This window comes from Apis cerana, unplaced genomic scaffold, assembly GCF_029169275.1.
Source record: "Apis cerana isolate GH-2021 unplaced genomic scaffold, AcerK_1.0 Chr0_AcerK, whole genome shotgun sequence".
Lineage (NCBI taxonomy): Eukaryota > Metazoa > Arthropoda > Insecta > Hymenoptera > Apidae > Apis > Apis cerana.
Genome location: NW_026893558.1, coordinates 5,104,411 through 5,119,410, shown reverse-complemented (window position 1 = coordinate 5,119,410; position 15,000 = coordinate 5,104,411). Strand labels below are relative to the sequence as shown.

The 15,000-nt window shown below is 31.9% G+C and overlaps 4 protein-coding genes and 2 pseudogenes across 4 annotated transcripts in view; 1 reads left to right on the top strand and 5 right to left on the bottom strand.

Moving 5' to 3' along the window:
• LOC133667607 (uncharacterized) overlaps positions 1–487 on the bottom strand; it is a gene marked incomplete at its 3' end in the record, with an annotated part of 2,116 nt that extends 1,629 nt beyond the window's left edge. The window contains 2 exon segments of the mRNA XM_062086869.1: positions 1–25; positions 28–487. The exon segment at positions 1–25 is cut by the window's left edge and continues 461 nt beyond it. Of these exon segments, the coding sequence (XP_061942853.1) occupies positions 1–25; positions 28–487 (485 nt within the window).
• Positions 488–1,701: 1,214 nt separating this feature from the next.
• Positions 1,702–2,852, top strand: LOC133667606 (uncharacterized). The gene is made up of 3 exons (XM_062086868.1): positions 1,702–1,775; positions 2,183–2,307; positions 2,593–2,852. The coding sequence occupies exons 1-3, from the start codon at positions 1,702–1,704 to the stop codon at positions 2,850–2,852; spliced, it is 459 nt and encodes a 152-aa protein (XP_061942852.1).
• Positions 2,853–3,493: 641 nt separating this feature from the next.
• On the bottom strand, positions 3,494–4,399 carry LOC133667605 (uncharacterized). Its single transcript, XM_062086866.1, has 3 exons — positions 4,168–4,399; positions 3,705–3,983; positions 3,494–3,639 (listed from the first exon to the last, which is right to left on the bottom strand). Exons 1-3 carry the CDS (start codon positions 4,397–4,399, stop codon positions 3,494–3,496), a joined length of 657 nt encoding a protein of 218 aa, XP_061942850.1.
• Positions 4,400–5,784: 1,385 nt separating this feature from the next.
• Positions 5,785–6,266, bottom strand: LOC133667604 (uncharacterized). Its single transcript, XM_062086865.1, has 2 exons — positions 6,200–6,266; positions 5,785–6,092 (listed from the first exon to the last, which is right to left on the bottom strand). The coding sequence occupies exons 1-2, from the start codon at positions 6,264–6,266 to the stop codon at positions 5,785–5,787; spliced, it is 375 nt and encodes a 124-aa protein (XP_061942849.1).
• A 366-nt stretch (positions 6,267–6,632) lies between these two features.
• On the bottom strand, positions 6,633–10,508 carry LOC133667603 (uncharacterized; annotated as a pseudogene).
• Positions 10,509–11,275: 767 nt separating this feature from the next.
• LOC133667602 (uncharacterized) overlaps positions 11,276–15,000 on the bottom strand; it is a 5,499-nt pseudogene continuing 1,774 nt past the window's right edge.

The window sequence follows — 15,000 nt, the reverse complement described above, 5'->3', positions numbered from 1 at the left end:
CACATTCCAACCAATTCCCAAAAAAATAAATTTGTATCAAATTTGAACTAGTAACTAATCCCAACATGGAAGTACTGAAAAAACTCATATAAGCAAAAAACCTCAAGTATCCTTGATCGTGAGCCATATAATTATCACTATAAACAAGAACCATGATTCCAACAGTAGTGATTAACATTAACATAATAGAAGTAAGTGGATCGATTAAGCAGCCGAATTCTAAAGAAAAATCATTATCGAGTGTCCAAGACCATACATATTGGTGGATAAAACTGCTATTTATTTGTTGAATAGACAGATTAGTTGAAAAAATCATGACTATACTTAACAATAAAATACTTGAAAAAGCCCACACACGACGAAGATTTTTTGTTGCTGTCGGAAAAAGAAGAAGTCCCACTCCTATTAACATAGGAACTGGAAGTGGAACGAAAGGTAAAATCCACCCATATTGATATGTCTGTTGCATAAAAAAATTGAAATTCATAATTAATTCTTTCCGATTTATCGGACCTTACTTCTTTTAATTTTAAAAGGAGTCAATAAAAAAATGAAAATATGCACTAACTTAACCTAAACTTAAATATAAAAATAGAATTTTTATTTATTTTTTTCTAAATTTCTTCTAAATTTTTAAAATATTCAAATCAAGAAGTTACAATTGGTCAAATCATACGAAAGACAAAGACTAATTATTAGTCTCCTTCCCGTTTGGAAATTCAAGTCAAATTTTGACAAGTTACTAACAATATTCTAAATATTTCATTTTTCTTTTTTTTTTTTTTAGAAAAAATTATCTAGAAAAGCGCAGATTTTTTTGAACAATAGATGTCTTTCACATCCAGCTATACCAATGAGTAATCTCTTAATTTTTATTTAAATGGCAGTTCCGAAAAAACGTACTTCTGCATCAAAAAAGCGTATTCGTAAAAATTTTTGGAAAAGGAAAGGCTATGGGGCGGCGTTAAAGGCGTTTTCTTTAGGGAAATCTCTTTCTACCGGGACTTCAAAAAGTTTTTGTGCAACAAACAAATAAAATAAAAAAATAAGTTATTAAGAAATAAAGCAGAACACCTTAGAAAAATCTAAATCGACCTGACTCAAAAATTGAATCCTTCCGCTTCAAAAATCAAATTCCCAAATTCCATTTCCTGTTGAATTAATCAATAGGAGATGGAAATCTTCTGTTTACTTTGACTGAATTGAAAGAAAGTGTGTTTTTGTCAAAAACACAAGATACTCAGTTTTCTTTTAATACAACTTTCTTACTTTTGGATTTTCTCTAAATTCTTATATAAAGTCCATATATCTCTCGTCATCAATTCACGCAAAAACACTTAGTGAAGGTATTCTAGATAAATATGTGTGAATTTTGAATAATCTAAAATTCAGTTCTTTTTCTTCATTGATAAAAGGGATTTTTGATTGTACTTTTCTAAATGAAAATCAAAAATGGTTAATTTTAAAAATGTTTATTTGTGCGGGGAGGTTTTATCCCTTAATTCATAGCAGGACTTTCTGGTTTTACAAGAGTGCAAATCAAGAAGAGTCTAAAATACACAATAAAACTAAAACCCTAAACTAAAGAACCTTCAAGTACATATTTGAACAAATTTTTATTCATCGATTTGAATCTTTCCTAAAAAATATTACACCCAATTGAATTCTTAAATCTAGACGATTGTCTATTCATAGGCTATTATGAGGTCAAGACAAGCCGCTATGGTGAAATCGGTAGACACGCTGCTCTTAGGAAGCAGTGCTAGAGCATCTCGGTTCGAGTCCGAGTGGCGGCATGCCATCTCCTAAAAAAATAAAAAAGATCCTATAATGAAATGAATAATAAATTCAATTGCTGATTTCGATTTTATAATTAAGGAACTTTTTTATGATATTTTCAACTTTAGAGCATATATTAACTCATATTTCTTTTTCGACTGTTTCAATTCTAATTACAATTCATTTGATAACCTTTTTGTCGATGAAATCATAAGATTATATGATTCATCCGAAAGGGGCATGATAATCACCTTTTTGTGTATAACAGGATTATTAATTTCTCGTTGGATTTATTCAAAACATTTTCCACTAAGTGATTTATATGAATCGTTAATCTTTCTTTCATGGAGTTTTTCCTTTATTTATATAGTTCCGTATTTCAAAAAAATCAAAATTTTCTAAGCACAATAATAGGTCCAAGTGCTATTTTTTCCCAGGGTTTTGCTACCTCGGGTCTTTTAACTGAAATACACGAATCCACTATATTAGTACCCGCTCTTCAATCCGAGTGGTTAATAATGCACGTAAGTATGATGATATTAGGATACGTGGCCCTTTTATGTGGATCATTATTATCAGTATCGCTTCTAGTCATTTCAGTTAGAAAAAGAAAAATTTTTTTCTACGAGTAATTGTTTATTAAATTTAAATGAGTCATTTTTCCTTGGTAAAGTTGACTATATGAATGAAGGAAAAAATGTTTTACAAAAACTTCTTTTTTCTCCAAGCAATTATTATAAGTCGCAATTGATTCAACAATTGGATTTTGGAGTTATCGAGTTATTAGTCTAGGATTTCTCTTTTTAACGATAGGAATTCTTTCTGGAGCAGTATGGGCTAACGAAGCATGGGGATCCTATTGGAGTTGGGACCCAAAAGAAACTTGGGCCTTTATTACTTGGATCATATTTGCAATTTATTTACATACTCAAACAAATAGAAAATTGAAGGGTACAAATTCAGCAATTGTAGCGTTTATTGGATTTCTTGTAATTTGGATATGCTATTTTGGAGTAAATCTATTAGGAATAGGATTACACAGTTATGGTTCATTTACATTAACCTCTAATTAAATTCAAAAGGGCTTTTTACCACTTACCAATAGGAATAGAAAAGCATACAACGCATATTAGATAAAAACTTTGTGTGAACTATCGAAAGCCCCACGAATCAAAGTCGCGGGGTTTTCGATAGTTCAAATTCATTTTTTTACTTAACACAAGAGAGGAAAAACCTTCCTTTTGTCATTGTGCAACGAACCCTTTTGTAAATGATAAGATTTTTTTTTCATTTTTTTATGAATATTCATAAAAACTATCTATAAAAAGAATTAGATAGGATAACTTCAACCTTTTCAACTGATAGTGAAAGAACAAAATCGGGATACATACCAATACCAAGTACGGGTAAAAAAATAGAGATCGAAAGAAATAGCTCTCGCGGCCCAGAATCAAAAAATAAGAGTTTTGGCTGTTAAATATCTTGTATCCATAGAACATCTGGCGTAACATAGATAATAAATAAATAGGGGTTAATATCATTCCAATTGCCATTACAAAAGTAATTAGGATTTTTGTGATTAAAAGAAATTTTGGACTAGTAATTAGCCCGAAAAAGACTATTAATTCGGCAACAAAACCACTCATACCTGGTAATGCGAGAGAGGCCATCGAAAAGCTACTGAACATCGTGAACATTTTTGGCATTGGGATAGCTATTCCACCCATTTCATCAAGATAAAGAAGACGTATTCTATCATAAGTTGTTCCGGCCAAGAAAAAAGCGCAGCACCGATAAATCCATGAGATATTATTTGTAAAAGTGCCCCGTTAAGCCCCATATCCGTGATAGAACCAATTCCTATAATTATGAAACCCATATGAGATACAGAGGAATAGGCTATTCTTTTTTTAAATTCCGTTGACCAAGAGATGTTGAAGCTGCATAGATTATTTGCATTGCGCCCACTATTATCAACCAAGGAGAAAATAGAGAATGAGCATGAGGAAATAATTCCATATTGATCCGAACTAATCCATACGCTCCCATTTTTAATAAGATTCCGGCAAGAAGCATACAAGTACTGTAATGGGCTTCTCCGTGGGTATCTGGTAACCATGTATGTAGGGGTATAATCGGCGATTTAACAGCAAAAGCAAGAAAAATCCAATATAAAATAATATTTCCAAAGCCACAGGATAGGACTGATTAGCCAATATTTCAAAATTTAATGTTGGTTCAGTAGAACTATATAAACCGATGCCCAGAACTCCCATTAAAAGAAAAATAGAACCCCCTGCCGTGTACAAAATAAATTTTGTAGCCGAATACAGACGTTTTTTTCCTCCCCACATGGATACAAGTAGATAAACGGGAATTAATTCTAACTCCCACATGAGAAAAAAAGTAAAAGATCTCGAGAAGAAAATAATCCTATTTGTCCGCTGTACATTGCTAACATCAGGAAATGAAATAATCGAGAATCTTGAGTAACCGGCCAAGCCGCTAAAGTAGCTAAAGTAGTGATGAATCCCGTCAGTAAAATGGGTCCTATAGAGAGTCCATCTATTCCTAATCTCCAATGAAAATCCAAAAAATGGATCCATTTATAATCCTCCATTAGTTGGATTAATGGGTCGTCTGATTGAAAATGATAGCAGAATGCATAAGTCGTTAGAAGAAGTTCTAAGATACATATACATATAGTATACCAACGGATTACTTTATTTCCCCTATGTGGAAGAAAAAATGAAGCAACCCGCAAATATTGGCAAAACTGCAATTATTGTTAAACAAGGAAAATGGTTCGTGGTAAAGACAAGATACGCTTGGGCCAGAAAAACCCGTGCTCAATTTAATTTGATTTCGAGCACGGATTTTGTCGGTAAAAAAAAAGAAAATGAATTCAAGTAGAGTTTTAGTTTTATGGAATGTATCAATAAGCTAGACCCATACTGCGAGTTGTTTCATGCCATAAATAAACCCGAACACTCAAAAAATCCGTTGGACAGGCGGATTCACACCTCTTACAACCAACGCAGTCTTCGGTCCTTGGGGCAGAAGCGATTTGTTTAGCTTTACATCCATCCCAAGGTATCATTTCTAATACATCGGTGGGGCACGCCCGGACACATTGGGTACATCCTATACATGTATCATAAATCTTTACTGAATGTGACATTGGATCTATACATTTTGAACGTCATGAATTTTCGATCTAGTAAACTAACTTATAACTGAATCCTATAGTTAGATACCAGACGAATCAATGAGTGATCATAAGAAATTGACTTCCGAATTGATTTATGAAAAAGAACCAAAATACTTTGATTTCTTATGGTTTTGCAACCACGATCATACCTTACCCATATTAAATCTATTAATTTGAATTTATTTCTAAATATTCAAATATCCACGGATACAATGAATACTATTTATTCAACAAGTTTGATTGGTTAATACGAGTTGATTTTCTGTTACGATAAATTGATGAAACAATAGCCGGTCCAATAGCTGCTTCAGCGGCTGCAATAGTTATAACAAAAATTGAAAAAATGTCTCCTCTTAATTGACGATTGTCGAAAATATCAGAAAATGTTACAAAATTGATATTAACTGAATTTAATATAAGTTCAAGACACATAAGTGCTCTAACCATATTTCGACTTGTGATCAATCCATAGATACCAACAGAAAATAAATAGGCACTCAAAACAAGTATATGTTCGAGCAGCATTAATCAACTCCTTATCAATTTTAATTCGTTTTAATCTGAACAAAAATTCAATAGATTCGATTCTAACAAATATCAAACAAGGAAATAGATTGGTAATAGATCCATATAAAACCAAAGCCTTTCTATTTTTCTATTCTAGTTTTTAAACAGTAATTCAAATTAACGAATTATACCTTTTATGTTTGTGTTAATTCTATTTGAATTACTCGTTTTAAAGATTTCTTATTGACGAGCTATAGAAATAGCACCTATTAAAGCGACTAAAAGGATTATTGAAATGAGTTCAAATGGAAGAAAAATTCCGTTACTAAATGAATTCCTATTTGTTGACTATTACTTATCAAATCTTGTTCTAAAATCTGATTTGATTTTGTAGTCCAAATGATCCCATACCAGGCCGTATCTGGAATAGTAGTAATTAATGAAATAAAAAGACTTGTACAAACCATTGAAGTAACTCCATCCCCAACGGTCCAAAGATGAAAATCTTTGTAATATTCTGAACCATTCATAAACATCACAGCAAAAATGATTAAAACATTTATAGCTCCTACATAAATAAGGAGCTGCGCAGCAGCTACAAAATAAGAGTTTGATAGAATATAGAATAAGGAAATACAAAAAGAACCAATCCCAACGAAAAGGCCGAATAAATTGGATTCGGAAGTAATACTACTGCCAGACTTCCTAATATAAGACCCGGTCCTAGAAAGACTAAAAGAAAATCATGTATTGGTCCAGGTAAATCCATTTGATTTTAGCAAAAATCGAAATATTTCATGTCTTTGTTGACCTGACCAGGGAAAAATGAGTTATCCTATTTTTAAGAGAATTCTTAATTGAATTCAATTTGAATCAACGGGGATGATTTGGATTGATGTAAATACGGGACTACTTTTATTTATTATCGAAAGCAAAGGTTAAAACTTTATCTTTTTATTATTAAATTATTACATTAGTCGAATAGAAATTCATTTTAAATGAAAATCAAGCCACAACCCTCAGCAACCAACTGCTCTTTTGTATTGACTAAACAAAAACCTCATTCCTTTAATTCCAAAAGCGATTTTTTTATTTGTAAATGTTTTGTGAATCGAGAGTTTTATACATTGTTTAGTTAAGGTAAATTCGAAGAAATTGTTCGAATTGTGTAATCTTCAATTATTGATACCGGTAACCGACCTAAAGCAATTTGATTATAATTCAATTCATGACGATTATAAGTAGAAAGCTCATATTCTTCGGACATTGATAAACAATTTGTTGGACAATACTCAACACAATTACCACAAAATATACAAATTCCAAAATCAATACTGTAATTAAGTAATCGTTTCTTTCGAATATCAGTTTGCAACTTCCAATCTACAACGGGTAGATCTATAGGGCATACACGAACACATACTTCACAAGCAATACATTTATCAAATTCAAAGTGGATTCGGCCTCGGAAACGTTCTGATGTAATCAATTTTTCGTAGGGATATTGAATAGTTACAGGTAAACGATTCGCGTGTGACAAGGTAATCATGAAACCCTGACCAATGTACCTGGCAGCTCGTATTGTTTGTTGACCAGAGTTCAAGAACCGAGTTAGCATAGGGAACATATCTGAATATCTATAAATAATTTTACTCGTTTCTTTCTCTTGTTTGAGACAAGTTATGAAGAATAGAATATTCTATTCCTTTACAGTGAAAGGAGTTGGAAGGAAGTTGTTAATAATAGATTACCTAAAGAAATAGGTAAAAGAAATTTCCACCCAAGATTTAATAGTTGGTCCATTCTTAGTCTTGGTAAAGTCCATCTTGTTGCAATAGAAATGAACAAGAACAAATAAGTTTTAGCCAGTGTAATAAAGATACCAATTATTGTTCCAAAAACTTTCCCTCTTTTAGTTATGTCAAATAACTCAGGACAAAAAGGTTTGGAATAGAGATATTCCAACCTCCCAAGTAAAGAACTGTTACAAATAATGAAGAAACTAGTAGATTTAGATACGAAGCAACATAAAATAAGCCAAATTTTATACCTGAATATTCGGTTTGATAACCAGCTACTAATTCTTCTTCTGCTTCTGGTAAATCAAAAGGTAATCTCTCACACTCGGCTAGAGAAGAAATTAGAAAAATGATAAACCCTATAGGTTGACGCCACAAATTCCATCCCCAAAAACCATATTTTGATTGTGTTTCAACTATATCAACTGTACTTAAACTGTTAGATAATCATAGTCGACAATAACATCACTGTTCCCATCGCTATTACAGAACCGTACATGAGATTTTCACCTCATACGGCTCCTCATAGGTCACAAATCAATCTAAGAACCTTTCAACATTATTTATTTTGATGTGGTTGTTGATGTGTTTGTAGGATCGATAGAGAATCAAACTCTTATCCTAAGGCCTAGAATTAGACCAATTGAATTCTGTCTGCTAGATTTATAAAAAAGTGCTTCTGAATTGATCTCATATTTTAAGAATTTTCATTTTTCTTTGTTGATTAAAAACTTTATCCTTGAATGAAAAAATACTTTTAGAGGAATATCACATAGATATTTCAACCTATCATTTTTTCATTTTCGATTACGAAAAAAATTTAAACATTACATAACAAGAAATTTTTTCGTTCCTATTCTCCTTTCTCGGAAAAAGAGGCATTATCAGCATTATCAAAAGTAAAAGATTTCTTCGTTTTGATAGTTATTTACTTAATCGGTGGACAGGAACATACTCTGGGTTGAAATCATGGGGAGTACTTCTTAATCATTTCTACCAACTTAAAGCCCCAATTCGAATTACTTTTCTATAAAGAAATATCCTATTGGATAATTTCTAATTTACAGAATCTCCATTACTAATCCTTTGTGTATCTTGGTCTTCCTAACCATCCACTCATTTTTTTTTGAATCTCTCATTAGGGTAATACATCTATGGTAATAGTATAGAAAAACCCATACAATTGATCGTTTAAACCCGCTTCAAGCCATGATGATTAATCAGCCGATCTTGGGGTAAAGGTAAAAGCCTTGACTACTTATGTTTTTATGTTTACTTTCACTTAATTCTTGTACATAGGAAATGAGATTGAATTCTTTTAACAGCAAATTTGTAAGCCGTTTTACTTCACTCATATAACTATCTGGTTTAATTCATCAACCCAGTTATGAATAAAAAAATAGATATTCAAATCATTTAACTTTTTCTTAGAAAGAAAAGAAATGGGGGAATTTTTATGTCTCACCGAATCACACGTAGAGATATTGATAATACACATAGAGTTAATGGTATTTCATAACTAATTGATTGAGCAGCCGCCCTTAATCCACCTAAAAAGGAATATTTATTATTTGATCCATATCCTGACATAAGCAATCCAACGGGAGCAAGACTTGAAACGGCGATCCATAAAAACACCAATACTAAGATCAGCTAGAATAAAGCGATAGCTAAAAGGAATTATTGAATAACTTAGTAAGATGGATATGACTGCTATGGATGGACCAATACTGAATAAACGAGTATCTCCTCTAGATGGAAGGAGATTTTCTTTGAAAAGTAGTTTTGTACCGTCTGCTAAAGCTTGAAGAATTCCCAAAGGCCCTGCGTATTCGGGCCCAATACGTTGCTGTATCCCTGCAGATATTTCTCTTTCTAACCAAACAATTACTAGTACACCCAGTGTGATTCCTAATACAAGAATGAAAATAGGGACAAGCATCCATATGGTCCCATAAACCTCTTTTAAGGATTCCAATCTGGAAAAAGAATGGATAGCTTCTATTTCTGTTATATTAATTTTAATTATCATTTCAACGATCAACTTCTCCCATAATGATATCTATACTACCTAGTATCGTCATAATATCAGCCAATTTCATTCTTTTAACTAACTGCGGAAGAATTTGCAAGTTGATAAACCCCGGCGGTCGGATTTTCCATCTCCAAGGAAAAACACTCTGATCTCCGATCAGAAAAATTCCCAATTCTCCTTTTGGTGCTTCGACTCTTACATAAAGTTCTTGCTTGGACAATTCAAAAGTTGGAGAAGGTTTTTACTAATAAATCGATATTCAAAATCATTCCATTCAGGGTCTTTTATTCTATCAAAGCGCCGGCTTTCTAAATTCTCATAGGGCCCCCTGGAATTCCTTCCAGGGCCTGTTGGATAATTTTTATGGATTCTGTCATTTCACTGATTCGTACTAAATAACGAGCTAATGAATCCCCTTCTTTTTGCCATTGAATCTCCCAATCAAATTCGTCATAACACTCATAACGATCAACTTTACGAAGATCCCATTGTATTCCGGAAGCTCGTAACATTGGCCCTGATAAACCCCAATTTAGTGCTTCTTCTCCGCCAATAATACCTACGCCTTCAACTCGTTCTAAAAAATAGGATTTCGCGTAATAAGCTTTTGATATTCAGCAACCCCGGTTAAAAAATAATCGCAAAAATCCAAACATTTATCTATCCAGCCATGAGGTAGATCAGCAGCGACTCCTCCGATACGAAAATAATTATGCATCATGCGCATACCGGTAGCAGCCTCGAATAGGTCGTATATTAACTCTCGTTCTCGAAAAATATAGAAAAAGGGGGTCTGTGCCCCAATATCTGCCATAAAAGGGCCAAGCCATAACAAATGGGAAGCGATACGACTCAACTCCAGCATAATAGTTCTAATATAGCTAGCCCTTTTAGGTACTTGAATATTGCCTAGCTGTTCAGGTCCATTTACGGTTATTGCTTCTGTAAACATAGTAGCTAAATAATCCCAACGTGTTACATAAGGTAAATATTGTATAATTGTTCGATTTTCCGCAATTTTCTCCATTCCTCTATGTAAATAACCCAATATAGGTTCACAGTTAATAACATCTTCACCGTCGAGAGTAACGATCAGTCGAAGAACACCATGCATTGATGGGTGGTGAGGGCCCATATTGACTATCATGAGGTCGTTTCTTGTAGTTGGTGTAATCATAAGTTTTTTCCGAGTCAGTCTTCCATGCATTGCTGAAAGTAAAAGAAGTTCATCAAAATTTAAACGACTAAGCTCATCAAACGGTATCATGCTTCAAATTAACGAGTTTTTATTTCTCGAATATCCAACTCATCAATTAATTCTTTATAGCGTTCTCTATTTCTTTTTGACAAATAGGTTAGTAGTTGTTGACGTTTTCCCAAAATTTTTCGCAAACCTCTCTGAGATGAAAAGTCTTTTTGTGCAATTCAAGATGTGAAGTAAGTTTCCTTATCTTAGTGGTGAAACTGAATACTTGAAATTCAACAGACCCTCTATTTTCTTCGTTTTCTTTTTGATAAATAATCGAAATGACTGCATTTTTGACCATAAAAATACCCCTTTCCCTTGTACAGATATGGATTTTACCGATCAGTAATAATAATGCCATTAATTTGTAATTAATTTGTATGTGGTATATACAATAATTTAATCCAAATAACTCCTAATTTTCTGAATTCAAACTAATCGATCGAATTTGAGATTGGATTTAGATAGGACTAGAAAAAATTGGTGCATTTTCGCATCTAAAAATTAGACCTAAAATGAATAAGTTTCTGTTGATTCATTTCGAAATTTAATTGAGATATTATTCATATTGGATACTAGAAGGAGCTGTGAGACAAGAAAATACTATCGTGATCTGTATATTTGTTTATTTTCATACACCCTATATATAGATATAGGGTGTATCTAATATAGGGTCTAGGATATATAGAAAAAGTGTATTATTCGCAGAATTTTAATCGCGGATACAGATGTATTCTTAACATATTGAAACGACTGCCATTATTGGTATCAAACCAATAACGATTCATACAAGCTAAATCTTCTAATCGATAATTAGGCCAAAGAAAGAGTTTTAATTTCATTAATTGATTTTTCTCTCTATCAAGATGGTTATTGTCATGTAAAACTCGGATGCTGTTTTTACGTTCTTTCCATTCCAAAATACTGGATTTCTATCTATATAAATTCTATTCTTTGAATTGAAATAAATTAGAATTCTCACTTTTCTACGGCGTTTAAATGATAAAATATTTTCCGGAACAAGTAAATCAAAATTGTTTTTGTTTCTATTTTCAGTTATTCTTTGATGTGGTGAAATGGTTTCATCCAAATTTTTCCTAGAAACATATCTTTGCTCTTGATATTTTTGATTAATTTGATGCTTATTCTTATGAAGCAACGAAATACCTATGGTTTGGTACATAATAAATTGTCCATCTTTTTTTCCAGACAGACGAAGTGGTTCTACAATCAATACTCCCTTTTTCATCAATTCTGAAAGAGTTGAATTCTTTTGAATCAGCATTATATCCAAACTAATTTCTCTCTTTTGAATGGAGGAGATAGTAATTTTCTTGGATCTATAAGTCTAAGCAGGAGACAATATACTTTGATATTATTGATCATTTTTGATTCAAAGTTGCGTCCCATCTCAATTGAAAAAGCAAATAACGTTTCAGGAAGAAATTTAGTTCTCCTTCTGTATTGCTTTTGTATTGTTTTTTATTTTTCTCCTTTTTCATGTCTGAGCTTATAGAATTTTCTTCAATATCTTTTTGTTGTGAGAGAACGGATCCACGATCTCCTCGGCTTATGGGTTCTTTTTCTTCTCGATTTCGATGTTTTTATTCGATCCTATCAACAAAATTCCCTTTTCCTTTTCATTAATCTTTTTATTTTCACTACTATTTAAATTTAAAAGAAGTAATTTGCTTGGTATAAACCAAGGTTTCATTTTATATATCTTATAAAGTAACACACATTCTTGGAAGAGCCAAAATTCCAGATTTTGTATGGGGCGCTTTAGCATTTTTTCATTCATTCCCATCCAATCAAAAATCCTTTGTGAGAGTTTTGTGAATTGGTTTCTGGAATCATAAGATAAAAATCTCTTTTTAGAAATTATTTGAGAGTTGTTAGTACGAATTTGAACATTTTGATTCCTATTAGTATCAATTATGATCCAGGCCTCAATATCGACTTTTTGTCTAAGATAAAAATTGAAAATTTTCCAATCAAAATATTTTCTATCAGCCGGTTTTTCGATATATGGAATATCAACCTGCCCTAGATCATTTTGAATAGGGATGTTCTTCAGTCTATCAAAAGGTCTTTTTAGGCTTGTTATAAGTATAAGAAATTCCTTGATTTTTATTTCCTTGAAAGAGAGATCTATAAAAAAGCATTCTGTTTTATTTTCAGAATTAATAAATTTATATGATAAAAGATTATATCTATAGTATTTTCGAAAATTCTCTTTTCATTATATAATAAATATACTTCAGATTTTTTTTTGGAACCAACTAATAGGTCTTTTTCATATGAATGTTGTTTGCTTAAATTTTTCTTTTTAGCTATACAATGTTGGCGGACTCTATTTCGCCATTTTTCTGGTATTAATCTAGACCAGCTGATCTGAGATAAATGGTATTGATAATGCCCCTTTAACCAGTTTTTCCATTGATTCGTTTCATAGCTCGGAAGTTTTTTATTTGCTAATTTCGAATGAACCATTCCTTGTCTTTCAAAAGAATCCTTTAGTTTAGGCTTAAGAAAACGGGGGTTCTTTGATATTGAACAGCAGATCTTACCGAGTTACTAATTTGGATTTGTGATAATTTGTAAAATACATATGCTTGTGACACGTAGGATAAGTCATAAAAATACGTGAATTTTCTTTAATATTACTAATATTACCAAGTGGCTTTTTAGAGTCGAAATAAACGTAATTGGAGTTTTCTTTTTTATTAATTCTTTCTTGTTTTCTTTCATTATTGGAAATCGATTTATCAATAATTTTTTTGTTAATTTAAGAAGAAGTTCTGTATTTTTCTGGGAATATTAATGATAGATAAAAATATATCTGTGTAGATTTTTTCAATGAAAAGTTTAAAAAGGGGGTAATTTACAGATTAATCGGGCATTTCTTCTTTTTAATATTTGCCATTTTTCGAATCTTTTAGCATTATAACTTGTTTTGTTAGGACTAAGATTATTTATTCTTAGAGTTACTTTTTTCTCTTTTGAGATTCTTTCTATTTGATTTCGAATTGTACTTGTTCTATAAGTGATATCCTTCGTTTTTTTCCGTCAACGGAGAATTTGTCCAATTCGGAGATGCAATTTGACTAAACGATTCGTGAATTATCTGATTATTTAGCATGGAATCTTTTTCTTCTTTAATTTCGCTCGATTTATATACTTCTACTTCTCTTAATCTAAATAATAGAATTGGATTGACTTTTGAAAGTTCTTTTATTCTTTTTTTATAAAACTAACACCCTCGATAACCCATTTTTATTTCTTTTGAAACTTTTCGAAAAATTTTGTTTTGTCTTTTAAAACCGCTAGAACTCGCAAATATTTCTTTTTATATTTTGCAATTTTTTTGAATTCCTTTAAAATGGGTTTAAAAGGGAAGGACGTTTTCGGGGCGGACCGAAAGGAAGTTCCGCTTCCATTCCCCAAATTGTTAAAAACAAAAATCATTTTTTCTTTTTTCTTTTTCATTAGATCTTTCTGAGAGGATCGTAGTTTCGATTTTCGCCAAGGTTTGAGACAGAAAGGAAACAGGATTTTTATCTGAATACCGTCTGTCAACCAATTTTTGGAAATTCTGTTTCTGATAATGGAACACCGTTATAGGTACATTTAAGATGTATCTCTCTATTCCATTCGTGGAAATCCTCACCCCATTCAGGAAGTTGGAATAGGAGTATACGGCTAATATTTTTCGCAATTATTAATGAAGGTAATAGAAAATTTTTCTAAAAATAGATTGAGTTAGCAACATGCAACCTCTTATTACTTGCGCAAATGGAATGCTATCCCAAGCCTCTGCTATCTCTATTCGAGCTTTTTCCTTTCTTTTGTTCTTATCTTTTTTCTTCTCTTTTTGTTTGTTCTTTTGTATACTCTACAATTTTGAATGCTTCTCCTTTACCCACCCAATTTCTAAAAATGAGTTTAATCAATCCGGATATATCAAAAGAGAAAAGAGGAGATTTTTGTAATTTTTCAAAAAAGAGGGGAATGCACATTTGCTTGAAACAACTCTGAAATAACTATTTTACGCCTTTGAGCTCGCATAGAACCTTTGATTATACCTCGCCGAAAGTCCGATTGTTGTGAATAACGTATCAAAGACACTTCGTCTATTTGATCGGGCATATTAGTATCCATAGTATTAGAATCACTATTCTCCCTGTTAGCAGTAAAAATCACTACACGTTTGCCCTTTCTTGAACGAATTTGATGATCTACTGGTATGTTTTCTTGATATTCTCCTGATTGTTGTTCTAAATCAGTAATTAATTTGTATGACCATCGCGGTATTTCTTTACTGATTTCTTGTATTCTAATCGAGTTTCTACTCATTTTTGATCATTAGCATCAGTTACAATTTTAGTTAATAAATATTTTAAATATTTAGTTTCTTTTTCGG

Bases quoted from the DNA above. Each gene is read 5' to 3' on its own strand.
- LOC133667606 (XM_062086868.1), top strand. From the start codon at position 1,702: ATGAGGTCAAGACAAGCCGCTATGGTGAAATCGGTAGACACGCTGCTC. The intron at 1,776-2,182 runs GTTCGAGTCCGA...AAATTTTCTAAG, and splicing joins AGCAGTGCTAGAGCATCTCG to CACAATAATAGGTCCAAGTG. The intron at 2,308-2,592 runs GTATGATGATAT...TTTTAACGATAG, and splicing joins GTGGTTAATAATGCACGTAA to GAATTCTTTCTGGAGCAGTA.
- LOC133667605 (XM_062086866.1), bottom strand. From the start codon at position 4,399: ATGGAGGATTATAAATGGATCCATTTTTTGGATTTTCATTGGAGATTA. The intron at 3,984-4,167 runs GTTAGAATTAAT...TTGGCTAATCAG, and splicing joins ACTTTTTTTCTCATGTGGGA to TCCTATCCTGTGGCTTTGGA. The intron at 3,640-3,704 runs GTCAACGGAATT...TCATAATTATAG, and splicing joins TGCAGCTTCAACATCTCTTG to GAATTGGTTCTATCACGGAT.
- LOC133667604 (XM_062086865.1), bottom strand. From the start codon at position 6,266: ATGGATTTACCTGGACCAATACATGATTTTCTTTTAGTCTTTCTAGGA. The intron at 6,093-6,199 runs GTCTGGCAGTAG...CTTATTTTGTAG, and splicing joins ACCGGGTCTTATATTAGGAA to CTGCTGCGCAGCTCCTTATT.